The sequence below is a fragment of the Leptidea sinapis genome, chromosome 29 (assembly GCF_905404315.1).
Source record: "Leptidea sinapis chromosome 29, ilLepSina1.1, whole genome shotgun sequence".
NCBI classification, from domain to species: Eukaryota; Metazoa; Arthropoda; class Insecta; order Lepidoptera; family Pieridae; genus Leptidea; species Leptidea sinapis.
In genome coordinates, this window is record NC_066293.1 from 1959296 (window position 1) to 1982897 (window position 23602).

The window sequence follows — 23602 nt, forward strand, 5'->3', positions numbered from 1 at the left end:
GGGTCAAAGTGAATGGCAGCAGATCTCCTGGGACTCCTCTCGGTATGGGGGTACCACAAGGGTCTATTCTTGGACCCTTCCTCTTCCTAATTTATATAAATGATCTACCTAACCTTGTAGAAAAAAAAACACAATTTGGTATTGTTTGCGGATGACACTTCACTTATATTCAAAGTGAAACGAAGCCAAGTTTTGTATGACGAAGTAAACAATGCTCTATCTGACGTCGTGTACTGGTTTAACGCCAATAACTTATTGTTAAATAATCATAAAACCAAATATATTAGATTCACCGCGCAAAATGTCAAAAATGTAGATGCGAATATTTTATTAAATGGAGAGGTAGTAAAACCAGTGGAAACTGCTATATTTCTTGGCATTACTCTTGATTCCAAATTGCAGTGGGGCCCCCATATTGAAGGATTGCCGAATAGGCTTAGTTCTGCAGCATATGCGGTTAAGAAAATTAGACAGTTAACTGACATAAATACGGCGAGATTAGTATACTTTAGTTATTTTCATAGTATTATGTCCTATGGTATATTGTTATGGGGCAGTGCGGCTGATATTAATACTATCTTTGTGCTGCAGAAGAGGGCTATTTGCGCGATTTATAACCTAGGTCCTAAATTTAAGGAAATAAACATTTTGACTGTTGCTTCTCAATAAATTTTTGATAATGTTTTATATGTTCATAAGCACATTGAGGAATTTTCTAGAAACTGTGACATTCATAATGTTAACACGAGGAACAAACATAAACTTGTTATGCCTACTACTCGGTTGGGTCGAGTTAGTAAGTCTTTTGTTGGACGATGTATATGAATATGATCCCAGAAAATGTATAAAACAAATGTGTTACGAAATTTAAAAGAATTGTTAAAAAACGTTTGTGTGGGAAAGGTTATTATAGCATAAACGATTTTCTTAATGACATTACGGGCTGGGAATAAAGCGAACACCCTCAGGCTCTTTAATTATAAATGTTTATTGTACGATATTACATTGTAATCCATATTTTATATTAAAAAAAAAAAAAGCCCGCTGAGTTTCTTGCGCCCATTCTTCTCAGGTCTGAGGCAGTCTCTTTTGAATGGGTGGTAGATTTTGATGTTCAATAAGTGATTTTAAATCCTATTTTGAATAAAAATATTAGAATTTGAATAAGATTAATAGATATATAGAAAGATTTTTTTTTATTGATTAAGTAATAAACACCAGTTAACGAACAATTGAAAAATCAGCATAAAATTAAAAGCACTCTTCAAAAAATTATGAAAATAACTAATGATTAATACAATTTTTTCACTTGTTATTGGTGACTTGCAAATAGTGTTCTGTGGACTGAACCAAAGACTGAACAGCAACTCTTCCCTATTTCATGATAATTAGAATTACTCATTGGTGGTAAGGTAACGCAATAATTAAAAAAAAAGTCGTATTCGTTGTCGCCATTTTGAACAATTTTTCTGTAATTTAAAAATTGTACATAAATTCCAGGGATAAATCGTGTCTCATTTATTTATGTGTTAAAAAATATGTCTAAGCGCAGGATAGAAGTAATGGATCCCTTTATCAAGAAAAAAAGGTATGGTGTATCATACATACATTGTTTTCAGAACTTCAATACCATGCTCTCAAAGATTTGGCTGGTGGCTGCATTGTTTTACCGATGAACATAACATATTTTAGTTGTTAAGTTTTTTTGATCTCGCCAACTGAAGGAGTAAATTTTAGCAGCTACAGCCATGATCAATTTTTCCTTCATGTTCTAGGAGTGCCAGAATGGAACTGTTAAATTATTCAGGAAACACGAAACGGTCGAAAACTCAGTTGCAATTTGCAAGTAATATTTATGATCTATTGTCCCGTATAAAGTCGAAATATAGCAAAACTGTACTAATAATTGATATTTACGAGTTCAAGCCTGTCGATTTATCAAGATAACAAAAACGAATCTGAAGTCATCTTTTTATAGCCTGCTACACTTTATAAGTACATATGCGATACAAATGCTTGAATTATAGAAATGTTCTCACAGAACATGCATATTTAAAGCTTCATACTTTAGGTCACTTCACATAACAGAAAGTTAAATGATAATTAACCTTTGCTACACTGATGCAGCAGTGACATAAAAATCCTGTTATGGTGAGCAAACAGTGAAATCTCGCACACATTTGATGTTTTTTGTCGAGATGATTGGTTGGATCAAATTTGGGATTGTTTTCTTAGATATTGAGATTTGCATGCTTTAGCTAGGTGTGTAAGTTAGTGTAATGGATTGTTAAATAATGCTGTAGTTGTAGCTATAAAAGATATATCACCTTGTACTTTGTTGGGCTATTTTTTCACTACACCATATAACATAAGATATATAAATTATATGAATCTTAATATATCATCTACTAATACATTTAAAAGCAGAATGGGATTGGAACATCAGCATCTTCTATTACTTTACAAAGTTTATTGGAAAATAACAAGCCTCAAGGAGTATGTAAATACTATTGTAAATGACTTTGTTTTAGTGGGTTGGACTTACAAAATTACATCTGAATTTGGGGTTGGTGAGGGTTTTATTTTATGGAGGTTTTTTCACCCCTTTCAATTGACACCCCTCCCACCCGTAAATAATTCGTTTTTTTTAAAAATTGGAAAGCTACATACAAAATACCAATTTTTCAAGTGTACAGAAAAAATATATAAAGTAAAGCGGAATGTTTTTCAACATTTTGATATGACAGCCTTTCTTGGAACTAATAAAAAATATTTGTAAAATATAATAAAATAATTTTTGTTATTTTTTACAGTTGAATCTTACAATCTGAGTTATTATTTACAATTACCATTTTTTTTATCACTACACTGTGACAGAAGCTTATCTAGTGGACCATAACATCCTCCCAGTACCAGACTAGTACTTGACTCTGTAGAGTGTTTTATAAAAGCCTCCCAAATGTATCTCTTGCTCCCTGTTACTACACATGGGCAGTTGGGCGACCATGGATGTCCGTACCTAGTTATGCAATGGTGGAGGCTGCCCTTCCTGCATGGAGAAGTGCAGATCCGAATTAGTCACAAAAACTTGTATTTATCTACTGAAACGTCCGCGCAACTAGAGCGGCTTTTTTCTTTAGACAGTCAAACATCCAGGCAACCAGAGTGGCCCAGTCGACTTGCGTATTTATTTTGTGTTTTAATCTGTAGTATGAGTGAATTAGCTTGTCAAATACGATTTTTTAAGACTCTATGGTAAGTAATTGTAATAGGCTTATCTTTAAATATCAAGTATCCGAACAAAAATTTAAAGAAATAATTTATTGAAAATCACTTTCCGGGCGGAATTGTCATTTGTTTGTGTTTGTAGTGTCAAGTGTTTTGTTATTGTTTTGTGTATCATGTAAGTGTAATATTTAGATACGTATTATATTTGTTTTATATATGAAATTAATCCTCATGATATCTAGTTTCCGATTTTATCTACAAATTACATATAAAATTCTTCTTACAACATTAAATTGACATGTTATAACAGTATGATCGATACTACTGTATCGATTTGGTTTAAATATTAAACTTTAATTGTAATCCAATTAATTAACAGTAAATCATTGCTTGTAATAGGGACAAAATATCATAAATATAATGTTTATAATATTCAACAATCTGGATGTATTGAGACAACCAAGTATTTCACGTTTTACTTGTGCATTCCGCATATAAATTGTAGGTATATACTAAGAATGGGTGCTTTATTTTAGTTTAGTGCAACAATCCCGTAAATTGAAGTAACGACATATTAATATCAAAAAATAGGTTATATAGTCTATTTCAATAATAATCAAGTTTTATTAACATGCACGCTAATATTTTACATAAAAACTTAATATAATGAAAATTTTATCACATTTCTACCTATAATCTCGAGCTTTAACCTTTTATTTAAATAACTTGGGTTCAAAAACATAATTTATTATTTTACATGTTGATTTTCTATACTTTTAACTATGTGAATGTATTTCTTATATAGCCATAGGTGCAGTCGTTATGTAATTATATCACTTTTAATAATGATGAATCTCGCGCTTGCCGTCGGATAATCTTAATCGCGTCATCGGACGTTTCACTACCTGCCAGCTGTCATTGGTCGGATGTTGCAATAGATATGAGCACACCATTTTCACAAGTAACCTTCTGTGTAGTCCTTTCCGTGATTTTATTAAGGATTTTCTAAGGCAGACCTGTTTTGACTTGTGTAAACTTTCATTTCCTGCCACATGAAGTTTTGCTGAATATTGAGACATGTATTCAAACTTACAGGATATAAGGCAAACTAAATAAAAGTGCAAATCATTCATGAAGCTTGGTCATCTTACAATTTAATAATATAGCCATTATCTGTAAGACTAATTATAAGAACAGATGTAAAACAAAATGTTTTTAGTATATTTTCTTTGTTTTTCACATCTGGGTTAAACAATGTTTTAAAATCAACTATAACCTTACACTATGGTGTGGACACAGGACAGCTGTTCTCCAGTATGTATGTAGTCCGTGAACCTCTTGCACAAGTGGACTCTATTAGATACTTGGACATTCACCTGTACCAATAATGAATCTAAAGTTTAGAAGCTAGTACTGGCCCATTTGCAGGAACTCCCTTATTTCACTGGATAACAATCTGCTTGTGTATAGAGCAGATATTAAGCTCGTCTGCTGAACCTATGGCATGCAACTCTAGGGTACAGAGACCCACTCAAATTTATAGTATAGCCTGTATAACCAAGTGGTTAGCGGTCCTGCCTACTAAGCTACAGGTCCCAGGTTCGAATCCCGGTAGGTGCAAGCATTTATATGATGAATATGGATGTTTGTTTCCAAGTCATGGATGTTTAAATGTATTTATGTATGTTTATATGAATTTATGTATGTTTAAGTAAGTATATTGTATTAAATATATCATTGTCTTGTAACCCATAACACAGGCTATATATGCTTAACTTGGGGCAAGATAATTTGTGTAAAAAGTGTGTCAATATTATTATTATAGTAATTTGTATTTGTTTAAGAATTTAAAAAAAAATTAACCTGTTGTATATAAACACTGAGGATTACCAAACTAGCCTTATAAATTCATCATCACTGTACAAATACTCTATACTTGGTGGCCTACCTCTACCTGACATGAGCTAAATTGTGGGGGCTCTTTCACTAAAGCCACAATAAAAAGGATAGAAATGCATTGCACAGTATTAATACCTCTGTTGTTGCAGGGAAGAGAAAGCAGCAGCCGCAGCTAAATCTGGTGGCAGTGGAGAGTCATCATCAGATTCAGCAGTGGCTACACTTGGCACAGCCTTAGCGCCAACATCTACTAGCACCCCCGGCATCAACCCCTACACAGGTAACGTAGAACATGTCATAATGATAAACAATTTGTTATTTGTAAAGTGATATACCTGCCATTATTTAAAATAAATTTGTAACTAAAATTAAGAACAATGAGGCAATCGAACCCGAGAGGTCTGGGCGATTTGAATATTGAAGTAAATTTCCTAATATTAAATTATTGGGGTTGAGCAGGTTATCACCTATAAAGTAGTTCCTGTAGATGCCACAACTTCAGACTTGGAAAAGACATCCAAGATTTACAAAAGATATGTCAATCGAATGTATGGCTCAGTGGATGTGTGCTCAGGTGGAACCCGACAGGTCGCGGGATTGAATACTTCATTCATCCCTCAATTCAAATTCAAAAACACTTTATTCATGTAGGTCACGGAAATGACACTTATGAATGTCAAAAAAATAAAAATATTTTTTCTTATTGAATTTACCGCTACTACGTAAAGGGTGGAGCTAATGAGAAGAAGTAGTCATGATCCAGTAAAGTCGCCTAAGGGAATGTGTTCATCAAAATTTACCAGAGTATTTACGAGGGTGGTCCGATAAGTACTTAGCCTACAAATTAAAAACGAAAAATTTGGAAAAGTGTCGATTTATTTCTCAGCATAATCTCCTTTAAGGTTGATACACTTGACCCAGCGATGTTCCAACTTCTTTAACCTGTCTGAAAAATACGTTTTCTGTAGGTTTGCAAAGTAGGCCTCCGTGGCGGCGATATCCTCCTCATTCAGTTCAAATCCGGTGAATACGGTGGATGGGGAAGCAGTTCGAAGCCTAATTCAACCAATTTGGCCGTAGCGACGGCGGAGGTATGAGCCGGTGCGTTGTCATGATGGAAGAGCACTTTTTTCGTCGCTAAATGGGGCCGTTTTTTCTGAAATTCGACGTCAAATTGGCCCAATAATTCGGCAGTCTCTACTATCAGGACTCTCCCTGTGAATGTTTTGCCCTTCTCCAGGAAGTCGATGTAGATAACACCTTTTAAATCCCAGAAAACGGTGGCCATCATCTTTCCGGCCGATAGGATAGTCTTCGCCTTCTTCGGAGCGCGTTCGCCGAGTAAAATCCATTGTTTCGACTGTTCCTTGGTCTCTGGTGTGTACCAGTGTATCCATGTTTCGTCAACGGTCACGAAACGACACAGAAACTCCTTTCGATTGCGCTTAAACATCGTCAAACACTTCTCTGACTCACGGTTGCCCTTGATGTCCAGAGTGAGCAAACTCGGCACCCATCACGTCGACAGCTTTCTCATGCCCAATACTGCATGAAGGATATGACCCACGAGGTCTTTTGAGATGCCTACTGTCTGAGCTATCTCGCGCACCTTCAATCGGCGGTCTGCCAATACGAGATCGCTGATTTTTGCTACATTATCATCCGTGGTTGCCGTTACATATAATATATTGTATTATAAAACTAAAATTAGTTGTATGTATTTTGCATTGCTTTTGGTCTCAACCTAAGTAAGAACATTCTTGTAATCTTACCCTATATAAATAAATATTATGTGTTATAATAATAAATTTTTAACCGAATAAAAAAAGGAGGAGGTTCTCAATTCGTCGGTATTTTTTTTATGTTTGTTACCTCAAAACTTTCGACTGGGTAAACCGATTTTCATAATTCTTTTTTTATTTGAAAGCTGGTGGTTTGAAAGTGGCCCATCAGAAAACCATATGTCTTAAATTTTGCTATACATAGGTATAGCAAAGTAATAAATAAATAAATAAATTATAAATAAATTTACGAATAACTCAATATCGCGTCAACCGATTTTGATGATTCTTTTTTTATTGGAAAGCATATACTTCAAAGATAGTTGGGTTAGTTAGTTCTGATCACGGAATCCATGACAAAGTAACGGAACACTGTCTGTTATCAAATTGCAAAGTACTTACGTTCATTGCTGCATTGAAAATTTTTGTATATTTACACATATTTAGACAAATTGTTAGTTAGTATACTTCAAATTGACTAAAAATCATAAAATAAATAAAAAATTAACAAAAAAAAACAACCGCCTTCAAAAACACTATTCCAAAACTGTAATGTTTTCTGTAATTGAGATGTGCTTGAGTTATGAGGAGGCGAGAGAGGGTTGCAGCGGAAGGACACCGATTCTAAAAATAACAATAATCGTCACTAGAATAACATTAATTAATTAGATTAGATTATAGTATAAAAATACTTATTTTTATACTTTTTAGTGCACATTATATCTATTGTTTTGGAATAGTGTTTTTGAAGGCGGTTGTTTTTTTTTTGATTGTTTACATGGTGTCTACACATATTTAAAGACGCATTTTGGTTTGACTTTGAAATTTTTTAAATAATCTGATTTTATGTTCAGATTGCAATCTTAATTCCAACAGATATTGTGATGAAGATGTTACGCTTTCATACATTAACTACTAAACGGTAGATTTTATCTTGACTTATTTAAGTTTTAAGTGTTCTCCAAGATGTGCATGTACACATTTTAGGTCCACATGTAACAAATGACAGCAAAAACAAAACTTTGGAACAAAATAGGAACAGCATGTTTAACGAGGCGAGTGAAAGAGACACTTTGCTTTCCTTTGTTGTATAAATATTATCATAGTTAGCGGGCACATACTAGTAATAAATATATGCAAGAAAATGTATTTAGTTATATATCAAATATTTTGTTACAGAAAATTACTTAGTTTAGTTAGTTTTAGTTTCGTTATTACTAATCAAAATGTTTTAAATACATCCAATTCATTGTGAAATTATTAAAATGCCTATGTCCCATTACACAGGTCTACCACATTCAACTCGCTATCACGAATTACTTCGGCGGCGTCTCGGCCTTCCCGTTTGGGAATACAAAAATGACTTCATGAGACTCCTCAACACCCATCAGTGTGTTGTACTTGTTGGTGAAACTGGATCGGGGAAGACAACGCAGATCCCTCAATGGTCTGTGGAATTTGCAGCAGTCACTGCTGGCAAGTCCAAAGGAGTTGCTTGTACACAGCCGAGAAGAGTAGCAGCCATGTCGGTGGCTCAAAGAGTTGCTGAAGAAATGGATGTAGCTTTAGGGCAGCAAGTTGGTTACAGTATTCGTTTTGAAGATTGCTCAGGACCGCAGACAGTGCTTAAATACATGACTGATGGTATGTTGCTTCGTGAAGCAATGTCTGACCCAATGCTCGAACAGTACAGAGTGATTTTACTTGACGAGGCCCATGAAAGGACACTAGCTACAGATATACTGATGGGTGTTTTAAAAGAAGTTATTAAACAAAGGCCAGATTTGAAGCTAGTTATTATGTCAGCCACTTTGGATGCTGGCAAATTTCAGCAGTACTTTGACAATGCGCCACTTATGAATGTACCTGGTAGAACCCATCCTGTAGAGATCTTCTACACTCCTCAACCAGAAAGAGACTATTTGGAAGCAGCAATTCGAACAGTAGTGCAAATTCACTTATGTGAAGAGATAGCAGGAGACATACTTCTTTTCTTAACGGGCCAAGAGGAGATAGAAGATGCCTGTAAGCGAATAAAGCGTGAAATAGATAATTTGGGTCCTGATGCTGGAGAGTTAAAATGCATACCATTATATTCTACATTGCCACCGAATTTGCAGCAAAGAATTTTCGAGCCAGCCCCCCCAAACCGTGCCAATGGTGCCATAGGACGAAAGGTTGTAGTGTCTACAAATATAGCGGAAACGTCATTGACTATAGATGGTGTAGTGTTTGTAATTGATCCTGGTTTTGCCAAACAAAAAGTATACAATCCTCGGATAAGAGTAGAATCTTTGCTGGTATCACCTATCAGTAAGGCATCTGCTCAGCAAAGAGCAGGACGCGCCGGCAGAACCAAACCTGGGAAATGCTTCAGGCTCTACACAGAGAAAGCATACAAGAATGAGATGCAGGAGAACACTTATCCGGAGATTTTGAGGTGACTTTTGGTGGTTTGAATTTTATTTAATTATTAGACTTAAGCATGCAATTGTTTTTGGTTTGATATGCACTAAAATTTGTTTAAATATTTGTAATGTACCTTAAAAATCGCGTCCACTAAACTAATCTCTGGTGTTGCAAAAGATTGATCAGTTGAGACTTACACTACTTTTGCCCTCATAATTTCAATTATTTTGTAATTAATTTGCCATAAAACCTGTCATTTTTATCCTACAAGCCAAGGAGATTGGAATCCTGGTGCAAATTAATAGTTATGAAATTACGTGTGCGGTTTTTCTGGGATGATACAACATAGGTTCACCTTCAAAAAAAGCGCGTACACCTTCCTTAAAGGCCGGCAACCTATGATTCCTCTGGTGCTGCAAGAGAATGTGAGCGGCGGTGATCACTTAACACCAGGCTACCCGTACGCTCGTTTGTCCTCCTTTTCCATAAAAAAAAAATATAAATGCTTGTTTTTGAGTTATAGATATATGTATGTCACACCAGCGCTATTGTGTTCCGGACTGAACGGCGCCGTAGCTAATTAAATTACTGGGCAAATGAGACTTAACTTGGTACAGTCTCAAGGTGACGAGTGCAATAATAGTGCCACTCAGAACTTTTGAGTTTTTCAAAAATCCTGAGTGGCACTGCATTGTAATGGGCAGGGCGTATCAATTAGCATCGGCTGCACGTCCTGCTCGTCTCGTCCCTTATTGTCATAAAAAGTATTAAAAATTGTTTTATACATATTGCTGTTTTATACAAAAAGTTGTTGTTTGAATGAGTGACAATTATTAATATTGTTACAAATAAATGGATAAAAATATTTTTGTCCGTCTCGAGCGTGGTTTAAGCGTGTGTCTAATGGGCGACGCCTTACCCTTGCAGATCAAACTTAGGATCTGTAGTTTTGCAGTTGAAAAAGCTGGGCATTGATGACTTGGTGCATTTCGACTTCATGGACCCGCCGGCGCCCGAGACTCTCATGCGGGCCTTGGAGCTTCTGAACTATCTGGCCGCTCTCGGTGAGTGCATCCAAACATATTTAAAAAAAAATAAAAAAAAACAGCCGTCTTCAAAAACAATAGACATAATAATATGCACTAAAAAAGTATACAAATAATTGCGTATTTGTAAACAATCTAATTATACAAAGGATGCCTCGTGTAGAGGCGAAACACGTGTCGAATTGTTAAAAGTCAAATATTGGCGGAATTAACACTCAAGAAAACTCAAATCATTTGTATAGTTATGGATTTCTGCAAAGTAACGCCTACTTCAATAAATTTTCAAGAATCTAATTAATTAATCTAATTCTATTTACGATTATTGTTATTTAGTTACAAGCAATTAGACCACACGGGAAGCACCACCAGCTTTCAGATAAAAAAGAATTATCAAAATCGGTTCACCCATTTGAATGTTCTGAGGTAACACACATAAAAAAACATACTGACGAATTGAGCACCTTCTACTTTTTTGAAGTCGGTTAATAAAATTGTATCTAAGGCTAAGATCTACAGAGCGTACAGTAGCGTAGGCTTTGCTCAGACGCTTAAACTAAACCCAATGCTAAAGTCAAGTTGGCGTATTATCTAAGTTTTGCACAAGCAAAGTCTAAGAGCCCGCGCAGACAGAGAGCGGTCAGAGTTCTGCGTTCTAGTGACCGTTGACCGCCCAAGAGTTCCAACGCACACAAGCGGCGTGCAAATTCTCGTGTTCTAGTTTCGTTTGGGTCTTTGCACATGCAACATGTCACTAGAAAGTTCGTCATCCGATGAAGTATTATTGCTCTTGTGGAGTTCAGCAGCTTCTAAGAAGAAAAGGAAGTATTGGGTGCACCCAATTAACACAACGCGAGAAGAACAAGGCGATTCAGTAATATTTTTCAGGATTTACTTAAAGATGAACAACGATTCTATATTTATTTTCGAATGTCGATTAATAGTTTTAATGAATATTGTCTAACATCATAAAACCTGATATCGAAAAACAAAACACTAACTGGAGGAAATTTATTTCATCAAAATAAATTATTCAAAAAAACAAATTTCAAGCCAAGCTTCAGCTTTTTTGTGGCGGTTTTTATAGTCTAATATAGACTTACTTACTTAAATCGTATAATAAGCTCCTTTCCCTAACCAATTCAATTAACTTTTTACTATGTTATGGAATAACTCGGACATCGCGGCGTTCTCTTTCTTGGCGTGAAAAGAACTCTTGGAACGTGACGTTCCGCTTTGACCGCCGCGGTCAGACTGCCCGCTGTGTGCGTTGTTGTTACAGACTCAGTATATTCTAACGAACGCCGAACGCGGAACTCGGATCTCCTGACCGCTCTAAGTATGTATATCTCTATAGATCTCAGTCCACTGTACTCTATTATACCTCTACCACTGGACTGGCTGCTGTCAAAGTGCTGTTGTGCCTGTTTGATATACGCCATTTGGCGCTGTTGGCCATGAAGTGAGAGTCTGCGGTACTAAAACTAGTGATGACAACCTCAGCAAACATCGATAGATGGTGGGAAACTATTTACAAAAAAAAAAAGTGTGTGCATTTTACGGGTCAGGTCATTATCAGGTTCTTGATTTTCTCTTTTATTTTTATTTATTGATGAAAGTGTAAAATGTTAATGGGATTCCGCCATTTTATTTGACTGATTATTATTTTCATTATATATTCTATTTATAATTCAGATCATTCGCTCATTTTAAAATTTTCACTCATTAATAAAATAATTGATAATAATAAATTGAAGGTTATATTATTATTAGCACATATAAATATGACGTTGATATTGAATATTAATATTAATTATTAATTAAATTTAATTAATAAGGGTTTGAGCCCATAAATATGGCTTTATGGGCGCAAACCCTTTGCCTATCCTAATAATGGAAACGAAAAACCAAGAACAAATTAATGGATGTCAGAAAATTTCTCAAAACTTATATATTATTTATTACAACTATTAAATAAACAATAAAAACACTTAAAAAAATATTACTGAGCAATTGATTTTTTTTTAAAACCATTAAATTATTACGGCTTAAAAAATTCTTTCAATTGATCTTTGTACTGAGCGTTACTTCCGTCACTAAAAAATTCTGAGTTACCCCTAAGTCGCGCCCAAAGAAGTTTTACTTCAACAATTGTGTACTTTATTACGTTGATTCATGAAGTACCTATAAATAACACGGAAAACTAACGAAATTAATTAAAAATGTAAAAATACTTCAGAGTAGGTATTGTACGTTCCTTCGTAGCCTGATTTGTATTATACGTCAAAATTTGCTGTTAAACATATGGAACAGCCTGTCCAGTGGTATTTATTCAGGTCAGTGTCTCAGTCTAATTGTTGTTGGTACCGAGGTCCTCAGAGATTTATATTCAAATTCAAATATATTTATTCAAAATAGGATTTATAATCACTTATTGCACGCCAAAAAAACTACCGCGTATTCAAAATAGTAGTAGACCTGAGAAAAACGGGTACAAGAAACTGAACAGGCAAATGTCCTTAATTTAGTTAGTAGTATCATACAATAACGACGATCTGTATAGCCGAGTGGTTAGCGATCCTACCTACTAAGCTAGATGTCCCGGGTTCGAATCCCGGTAGGTGCAATCATTTATATGATGAATATGGATGTTTGTTTCCGAGTCATGGATGTTCAAAATGTATCTATGTTTGTTTATATGAATTTATGTCTGTTTAAGTAAGTATATTGTATTAAATATATCATTGTCTTGTAACCCATAACACAGGCTATATGCTTAAATTGGGGTAAGATAATTTGTGTGAAAAGTGTGTCAATATTATATTATTAATAAAATTAAGTCTAGCTCTTGCTTGGCTCAGTAGCATAAGAACCGAAAGTTTTTCTTGATAGAAAAAATAAATAAATATTGTCTTTATTGAGGGTTTCTTTCTCTAACTCAGCCAGTTAACCGAAGGTTTCCTTTTGAAGTAAACAGCGCTAAGCCCTCGGACGGGGAACCCGAGAGGTCGCGGGTTCGAGTATTTTTCATAAATTTTAGTCACAAATTTATTTGTATATTTAATAATTTAATCAACAATTAATTCCAGATGACGATGGAAACCTGACGGACCTGGGCGCTGTGATGGCCGAGTTCCCATTGGACCCCCAGCTCGCCAAGATGCTGATAGCCAGCTGCAACCACAACTGCTCCAACGAGATCCTGTCCATTACCGCCATGCTTTCCGGTGAGTCCCGTGGCAGGCTATTTTATTTATTGCGTGCGCCAGTCATGAGCATGTCGGTGACGCGAACCCATAAGATTTTCCTATACCAAAAAATGCCCAAGGCGGCTAAACGAGCTTACACTTCAAAAATGTAAATGGTGATTTGTTTAATTGTTTTTTACATTGTGTTACAGTGCCACAATGCTTCGTGCGACCGAACGAGGCGCGCAAAGCCGCGGACGAAGCCAAGATGCGGTTTGCGCACATCGACGGAGACCACCTCACGCTGCTCAATGTCTACCACGCCTTCAAACAGAGTCAGTAACCAGTTCATTATTCTCACAGAGATGATTCTATGAGTTTTATTTTTTTATGGAAGAGGAAGAGAAACGAGCGTACGGGTGATCTGATGTTAAGTGATCACCACTGCCAATATTCTCTTGCAACACGAGAGGAATCACAGAGGCGTTGCCGGCCTTTAAGGAAGTTGTACGTGCCCTTTTTGAAGGTACCCATGTCGTATCGTCCCGGGAACACCGCACAAGGAAGCTCATTCCACAGATTTGTAGTTAGTGGAAGAAAGTTCCTTGAAAACCAAAAATATATATTATACTACTATATATTATAATACTAGACCAAGCAAACGTTGTATTGCCGATATTAAAATCGCGATACAAAAGTAACTGTTGATTGTAGATGGGTGAAAATTTGAAGTTGTATGTATTTTTAATGCTGACTCATAATCAAACAAATTAAAAAAAAAAAAAAAGTGTGGACCACCCTTAACGTTTAGGGGGATGAAAAATAGATGTTGTCGATTCTCAGACCTACCCAATATGCACTCAAAATTTCATGAGAATTGGTCAAGCCGTTTCGGAGGAGTTCAATGTTTAACACCATGACATGAGAATTTTATATATTAGATAAGTTCTGGTCCAATAAAATTTTATGGCTATTAATGTTATATAATTTCTTATCAATAAATTAACATTGACAGATATGGAAGATCCTCACTGGTGTTACGACAACTTCATAAACTACCGTTCTCTCAAGTCCGGAGACAATGTCAGACAACAGCTCAGCCGGATCATGGACAGGTTTGACTTTAAATACTGTTTTTAATTAGAAGTAGAGATAAGCTAGTAAGTGTCCTGTTGCTAAGTGATCACTCATTGTCATAATCAAAATATTGCAGCGTCAAATCGTAAATATTAAAATATATTATATTCTTTTTATTTATTTTATCATAATTGCAATACTTACAGCTAAATACAAAATGGAAAATATTTAAATAAAATGCTCTTTACAAGTTTACACAGATATTTACTTGCTAATTACAAAATAAAGATTATGACATTAATATAAACAAATCAAAGATAAGAAAATCTAATTTACTGTTATATTTTTTTATAATATTACATGATTGGCACTAGTAAACATTATAACAACATATAGTAAACATTGTGTAAAAAAGAGGATTTTAGCATACTCTATTAATGTTATAGATTATAGAGTACAATATTTTACTTTACGGTTGGCAACCCTGGTGGTATTCGTTTCGTGTGCGCAACGAATATGGAGAAACTGCGTTGGAGTGTTAGATGAGTGAAGGATAGATGCGTACAGAGTTCGGGAAAGTATTTCTCACAAACAATTTCTTCACATAAGAAACATATTAAGATTTATAGCGATGACCTAGGAAGAAATATGGGGTTGATTTTGCATAAAATTAGTAACGGGCAGTTAGTATCAAATATTTGTATGCCAGGGGCAAGTTACTATCAAATTATAAAAAGAATTCTTAGTGATACTCACTGCTCTAATACCTCTATTATTGTTATGATTATGAAGAGGGAATTTAAATAAAAATGTTCTACAAAAATTATACAATGAGTTAAATAGTTTAAAAATAGAAAATCTTATAATATTCACACTGCCATTCATACAGGATTTGCCACAGGAAAACAAAGCAAGAGACAATTTGAATAATATGTTAACCCTATTGTCTCATTCAAATAATGTGACATATAATGGTAATTTATTATGTAGTAACATACACATAATTGATATTAATAATATAATTAATCATAAATGTAAAATGTTGACATTTGATAGGTTACACCTATCTAATTTTTATAAAAGCAAATAGCTAAATCGCTATCCTTTTATTTATTTTATAACTCAGCCAATTATTTGGCAACCCGGTCCCCTGCTTCTATTGAGCAGTGTAATAGCTTGTTGGACTCTGCTCCTATTGAGCAAAGTAATTATTTCATTAACACTGCTTCTATTGAGCAGTCTTATAGTTTAGTTTCTGGTTTGGAATATGTTCCAAATTATTTAAATTAGTCAATAAGACAATAGGGGACTCCTCTAGCAATATAAATACACAATGTACAAGTAATAGTAAACATAATAATTGTAAAGTTATAAACCTGATGCACTAAAATATGGATTGTTAGGTAAAGAACTGGAACTGGAGTTACTAATGAACCATGAAAATATTGATATCTTATGTCTTACTGAACACTGGCTTAGAAAATATGAGCTCATTTTTAACTCCAGTGGTCATCGGGTGGCAAGTGTGTTTAGCAGAGAAAAGGCAACACGTGGCGGCTCTCTTATACTTATAAGTAAATCATTTAAATTCAAAGACCGTAAAGATATTGTGGGCCTCTCTGTTGAACGTACCATTGAAATAGCCTGTGCAGAGCTTGAGTGTGCCATTGTTGTAAGTATATACAGACCCCCCGATGCATTATATGAGTTATTTGAGAGTGTATTGGAGGAGGTTCTATCAAAATTATCAGAATCTAAGAAATATATTATGATTTGTGGTGACTTTAATATTAACTTATTAGAAAAATCCACCACAAGTATTAGATTTAAATCATATAATTTATCAAAAATTTTCTTAGAACCTACTAGAGTAACCAGCACCTCTAAAAGCTGTATTGATAATATTTTTTCTAATTATAAACCTATTTCTCAATCAATAATTAGTAAACTGAGCTCAGACCACTTTGGTCAATTAGCCTCTTTTAATATTGAAGGGAACAAATGTACTTCAACTAAAAAGTTTATGTTTGTTCCGGTAAATAATAGGCGAATGGAGAAATATAGAGGCAATGTTTCAGAAAAACTCTCAAACTTGTATTTGAATTATAACAGTACTCCAAATGAGATGTATGTTAAGTTATTTAAAATAATTAAAACAGAGTTTGCTTCTATATTTACTTCAAAGACAGTCAACCCGGGTGGTCTCTTGTCATTTAACAACTGGGCAACAGCTGGTATTCATAGGAGCAGACAACGGTTATATGAACTATATAGTGAGAGATCATCATATAATCATGATGCATCTTTCCTTGTATATGTGAAAAATTATTCAAAATTATTTAAGAAAGTATGTACTATTGCTAAGTCAATGCATATTAGAGAAATAATTAAAAATGCTTCAAATAAAATAAAAATGACTTGGAAAGTTATTAACTGGGAATCTGGAAGAGCGAAAGACTGCAAGTTTGAATATAATCTAATAATAAACAATACAAAAATCCACTCTGAGCAGGAAGTAGCTTCTGCTTTTGAGAAATTTTTTTCTGACATTCCAGTTTCCATCTCAAGCACCCTTGTCTCCTCCACCAGTGTTGCCGAGTCACTTCTTTTGGAAAATGTTAAGGAATGTAAACAAAATTTCAAATTCAGTGTTGTTAGCCCAGCAGAAATAATTAAAACTTTCAGATCCTTAGAAATGAAAAAAACTGCTGATATATGGGGCATATCTGTAAAAATAATAAGTTCTGTTATTGATGTCATAGCACCATATCTAGCACTAGTTTTTAATAGCTGTATTGAACATGGCGTGTTTCCTGACCTTCTGAAGTATAGTAAAATTACACCAATATTTAAATCGGGACTCACTTCTGACCCGAATAACTATCGCCCTGTTTCGGTGTTGCCGACCCTTAGTAAAATTTTTGAAAAAATTATTTTAAGCCAAATGCTTACTCACTTTAACACTTATAAGTTACTTCATATAAAACAATTTGGCTTTACTAGGGGACGCTCGACTACGGATGCAGATGTTGAACTCATCAGGAATATTTTTGAGGCCTGGGAGGTATCACAGAATGCACTTAGTATCTTCTGTGATTTATCTAAGGCTTTTGATTGCGTTCAACATTCAACGCTGGTCAGGAAGCTATGCCACTATGGTATAAGAGGATCTGCATTCGATCTTCTGATCTCATATTTAAATAATAGGATTTAGAGGGTCGAGGTGAATGGCAGGAGATCTCCTGGGACTCCTCTCGGTATGGGGGTACCACAAGGGTCTATTCTTGGACCCTTCCTCTTCCTAATTTATATAAATGATCTACCTAACCTTGTAGAAAAAAAACACAAGGTGGTATTGTTTGCGGATGACACTTCACTTATATTCAAAGTGAAACGAAGCCAAGTTTTATATGACGAAGTAAACAATGCTCTATCTGACATCGTGTACTGGTTCAGCGCCTACAACTTATTGTTAAATAATCATAAAACCAAATATATTAAATTCACCGCGCCAAATGTCAAAAATGTAGATGCGAATATTTTATTTAATGGAGAGGTGGTAAAACCAGTGGAATCTGCTATATTTCTTGGCATTACTCTTGATTCCAAATTGCAGTGGGGCCCCCATATTGAAGGATTGGCGAATAGGCTTAGTTCTGCAGCATATGCGGTTAAGAAAATCAGACGGTTAACTGACATAGATACGGCGAGATTAGTATACTTTAGTTATTTTCATAGTATTATGTCCTATGGTATATTGTTATGGGGCAGTGCGGCCGATATTAATACTATCTTTGTGCTGCAGAAGAGGGCTATTCGCGCGATTTATAACCTAGGTACTAAAGAATCATTAAGAGAAAAATTTAAAGAAATAAACATTTTGACTGTTGCTTCTCAATACATTTTTGATAATGTTTTGTATGTTCATAAGCACATTGAGGAATTTTCTAGAAACTGTGACATTCATAATGTTAACACGAGGAACAAACATATACTTGTTATGCCTACTACTCGGTTGGGTCGAGTTAGTAAGTCTTTTGTTGGGCGATGTATATGCTTCTACAATATGATCCCAGAAAATGTACAAAACAAATGTGTTACGAAATTTAAAAGAATTGTTAAAAAACGTTTGTGTGGGAAAGGTTATTATAGCATAAACGATTTTCTTAATGACACCACGGACTGGGATGAAAGCGAACACCATCAGTCTCTTTAATTATTAATGTTTATTGTACGATATTACATTGTAATCCATATTTTATATAAAAAAAAAGCCCGCTGAGTTTCTTGCGCCCATTCTTCTCAGGTCTGAGGCAGTCTCTTTTGAATGGGTGGTATATTTTGACGTTCAATAAGTGATTATAAATCCTATTTTGAATAAAAATATTTGAATATGAATTTATGTGGAACCCGCAAATTGAAACTATTAAAAAAATCTTAAACTAGGTGCATGGTCGGAAATCGCAAAGTTGATGTCAACAGTGGATGCTTGTTAAGAGCGCGCTTGCAGCGATCATGCAATAAAAGGTAGAATGATACATTTCATGTAACGTTTCACCAGTCTGAACGCACCTTTATAAAATATTGTAACGCTAAAGAAGCCTGTTTAATAATGTTTTATAATTTAAGCCGAGCTGGTCGTTATTTCAGGTTCAGTCTCAAACGGACAAGTACAGAGTTTACAAGTAAGGACTACTATATTAACATCAGGAAAGCTCTCGTCAATGGTTTCTTCATGCAGGTGAGTACCTGATATCAAAAAGATGCTTCTTTACCATCACACCATCATAAAATTATTTAATTTAAATTCAATAATTGTTCCACCTAAATTTCTAGAAGTCAAATATAAAATTCAAATATGAATGTAGTTGAAAATAGGGTAAGTAATTGGAAAATATTAATCTGCATTTCAATACCACAATTTCCACTTCGAAATAAATAATATAATAAATAAAATTTTCTGCCACATTCACAAAAATAACAAATGTGGAAATACCAATTATGTCAAAAAACAATTAGGATTGGCTAAAAAAATCAACCCAAACCTAAGGCCCGGTTTCCACCAAAGCGGAGAGGAGATTAGCCGCGAAGCGGTCAGGTTATTTCGAACAAAGCGGAGAGGAGATGTGAGCTATGAGAGCTCGAAGTCAGTCAACTGATGTCTACGAAAGAAAGACGTCCTGTCGTTATAAAAGTTATATTTTAATTTGCTTGAGGAAGAGGAATAAGACGTTGAAGAAACACAATTAATTTTTCAATATTTAAACTATCCACGGAAACATGCTCGTCATCTATTTTGCAAACTTAACTGAAAATATAAAAAAAAAACTTACTTCATTAACAACAAACACTAAAAGTAAAAAAAAATACAAATAAAAATTTAAAGATAAATCTTATGAACAACGCAGGACTCGAACCCACGACCTCTGCCGTTCTGTGCCAGTGCTCTAACCAACTGATAATAATTTAATTTATTACCGACTATATTATGTATAACAAGAGTTAATGCAATAGGGTATATTCATGAATTTTAAAAATACTTAATTTGATTTTTTACATCCTCAAAATTAACATACACATCAAATTATAGATAAAACCTTCGTATTCAATTAAAAAATAAATATTTGGCTTGGGATAGATTCTGACGCCAAACTGCGCTTCAACCAATAGCATTGCGTTTCGATGTTTTATATTTCGCGCGTATTAATTGCACTTTTGTATATTTAATATTTATTATTCAGTACAAATTTAATAAAAAAAACTATTAATGATAAAATAAATAATGAAAAATGAAAATTTAAATGTCGAATTAAACAAATAGAAAGAAAAATAGTTCCAATAATAAAGATTAGAAAAAATAATATTTCATCTAAATATAAGTTACATGCACATGTTACGGGCAACGTGATTAACTGGGCATTATTAATAAGGACCGGCCATTATTAATAATGCCCAAGAGCGGTGGGCCAAGTCATTAATTTATCACTTTGGACGGCTCGTGGTCCATGTAATAAGTCAGTGTTTGCGATAGCTTGAGTTTATCACTTGGACCGGGCAATGTGATAAAATGTTGGCGCGTTCAAATGCAAAATTTCCTATTGCAGAAATAGGCCAAAGCGTTCGAGTAAGGATACCAGATGTAGATCGGGCCAAGATGGAGTCGTAATATACTTGCTATAATTATATATGTCGAAAAAGAAAAACTTTACAAACTTGGAACTAAACTAAACAAACTTCATTTCGATCGACGATGTTCCAAAAGTTGATATTAATCTTCGAGAATGTTCTCGAAGAGACACTCATTTAGATGGGCAAGTACAGCATTGTCAATTGGCGGTACCAAAGCGTAATGCTAGGTCACATGTTATCAAAAAACTAACGTTCAGGCCTAGATTAACTAGATCGAACCTAGGCAGATCCGCCCCTTTGTATAGAATAGTTGTCACCTACAACAACTTGGTTAAAAGAGCCGGTATAGATATTTTTCAGCACTCTGCCCCATGTTTTAAAAAAGAAGTCAAAAAATTATGAAAGTACTGCAAGATGGTTAGTCATTGTTCGTAGTTATTGTTTTATTCTTTAGTTTTCCTTGGTTATTAAGTAAGAACATAGTTATTTTTTTATCAGCCTTTTGCTTGTGGCTTTAATTTGTAAATTTTTTTCAAAAATCGTTTTCAAAAGTTTTAGTTTAACAAAGGATGTATATAATACTATTAAGCATGTCGAGTTAGCCTGTAAGTGGAGTATACAACATTATAAAAGAATTTTTAAATGTATCTATATATTAAGATAGTTGTATGCACGTTGGCTTCCTAATAAATAAAACTGTAGTGGTGACTGCAATTTAAAACGTTGTACATACAAGAAATCAAACATTCTATGCGATTCCAAATGTCACAAAAGCTCATCTTGCAAGAATAAATAATTCTAAACTTAATAACTTTCTTGCACAGTCTTTAATTATTAGATATTTTTGTTGACTTTTCTCAGTTTACTAATTTTTAAACTATTGTTCTTAAGTAATATTTTGGTCAAAATAAAAGTAGGTAACTAATGATGTTATTACATTTTTAAATGTTTATTTTTTAACTACTATGTTCAATAGTTTATTTTTTGTTAACTTTTCATGATAATTTTGTGAGTTTAATTTCATTTATTAAACAAAAACACTACAGTTCACTTATTTTATTACTTTGCCCAAGATTGGGTGGGCATTATTGATAATGGCCGGGAAAAGTGAATAATCATGCTGTTTTAATCACATTGTCCAATTGAGTCGGGCATTATAAATACAGACCAGCTATTATTAATAGTGCCCGGACTTATCAAATTGCCCGTAACACATATATTCTATAAGAATATTTTTGAAGCTTTCTCCTTTTTTTGAGTTACAATACGTCGCTAAACTAATAAATTCGGTTAAAAATAAAAAATGAACGCTTTTTGCATTCAAGATTAGTCAATCAAATAAATGACGCGTTCGGGTGAGCGAGACGCGGGGAGAAGGTGAGGAGAAAGGGGCGCCGCGCCGCTTGCTCATTCGCTGCACAAAATTCTGAACATTCTATAGAAAAATGAGACATCTCCTCTCCTCTCTGCTTGACCCATTTCCACCGAAAGCTAAGCGAGGGATGTGGAAATAACGAAATCTGATTGGTTATCAAAACACATCTCTCCCCCCGCTTTGGTGGAAACCGGGCCTAATGGTTAAACCATTTAAGTTACCATTACAAAAAATTTCGCAGTCTTTTTTGTACTGGATCAACCTTTGTGTGTCAAATCCAAATGTGGCAATGATTTGCTAGGATATTATTTTCATCTTCATAAACGTGTCGTTGAAGTGTTACTGATGAGCCAGTTTTTCTTTGGTAATTTTAAAATAGCAGTGTATATAGAGAATGTAAGGAAGAAAAAAGGTAATGTATTAATGTACAAGTTTTAACATCACTAATATTACAGGTAGCACACTTGGAGAGAACGGGCCACTACCTCACGGTGAAAGACAACCAGATAGTGCAGCTCCATCCGTCCACATGTCTGGACCACAAGCCGGACTGGGTGCTGTACAATGAGTTCGTGCTCACCACTAAGAATTACATTCGTACTGTGACTGATATCAAACGTGAGTGACAATTTGCAGTGAATATATTTTTTCGAACGTTTACCTCTTATGACGTGTTAGGGAAAAATTATTAGAGTGAATTTTTACGATACACGCACACACCGTCACGCAAATTCGACACCTAGACGTTAGCAGGTCAGCTATACCATTTGTATCATACTTCAGCTACCAAGCCACTTGTAACTCATATGTCTACCAATTCACAACCAATCAATGGGAATTTATATTTTATTTTAAACAAATTATAAATTATATGAAATATTTTATTTTAAACAAGACTTATGTGAACACATGGATTTTTTTAGCTATTAGAGATGCTACAGTTTTTGGCGATCTTTTCATTAAATTCAAATATTATATTGTTATATTTATCTATTCATATAAAATAATCTGAACAATTTAGTTTGAAATTAATATTCCTCACTTCTGGGATTAATTATACAAATTTAATTTAAACCAAAATTTGCTTATAAAATAATTGTGATTTCAGCTGAATGGTTACTGAAGATAGCACCACAGTACTACGAGCTGAACAACTTCCCTCAGTGTGAGGCTCGGAGACAACTTGAGCTGCTGCAAGCCAGGCTAGAATCCAAGTCATACCAGGAAGGTTTCTAAAGTGATGGTTACAAACTGATAGTGACTGTGATGTGAACGAGTGAATTAGTGACATATATGTTATCCGGTGAAGCAGAGAGATACCACACTCTAAATATTGTATGTGTGTTTTGATTACCTTGAGAACCACTGTTTCAAACCTGTATTTTAATGCACTATGTTAAATAGAAATATTTTTTGTTTTAAGATAAGGAACAGTTAAGGATTAAATATGAATAATGCTTGGAAATATTATAA

At 34.4% G+C, this 23602-nt stretch overlaps 1 protein-coding gene across 1 annotated transcript; it reads left to right on the forward strand.

Annotated features, from left to right (window-relative positions):
• The first annotated feature begins 1419 nt into the window (after window positions 1–1419).
• On the forward strand, window positions 1420–23602 carry LOC126973231 (putative pre-mRNA-splicing factor ATP-dependent RNA helicase PRP1). Its single transcript, XM_050820419.1, has 10 exons — window positions 1420–1588; window positions 5277–5407; window positions 8196–9348; window positions 10245–10381; window positions 13450–13587; window positions 13761–13883; window positions 14564–14663; window positions 19276–19366; window positions 22585–22747; window positions 23238–23602. The coding sequence occupies exons 1-10, from the start codon at window positions 1539–1541 to the stop codon at window positions 23363–23365; spliced, it is 2214 nt and encodes a 737-aa protein (XP_050676376.1). The 5' UTR covers window positions 1420–1538; the 3' UTR covers window positions 23366–23602.

Coding starts and splice junctions, on each gene's coding strand:
- LOC126973231 (XM_050820419.1), top strand. CDS start 1,539: ATGTCTAAGCGCAGGATAGAAGTAATGGATCCCTTTATCAAGAAAAAA. Junction 5,408..8,195: donor CGGCATCAACCCCTACACAG/GTAACGTAGAAC, acceptor CCCATTACACAG/GTCTACCACATTCAACTCGC. Junction 19,367..22,584: donor TCAATGGTTTCTTCATGCAG/GTGAGTACCTGA, acceptor CTAATATTACAG/GTAGCACACTTGGAGAGAAC.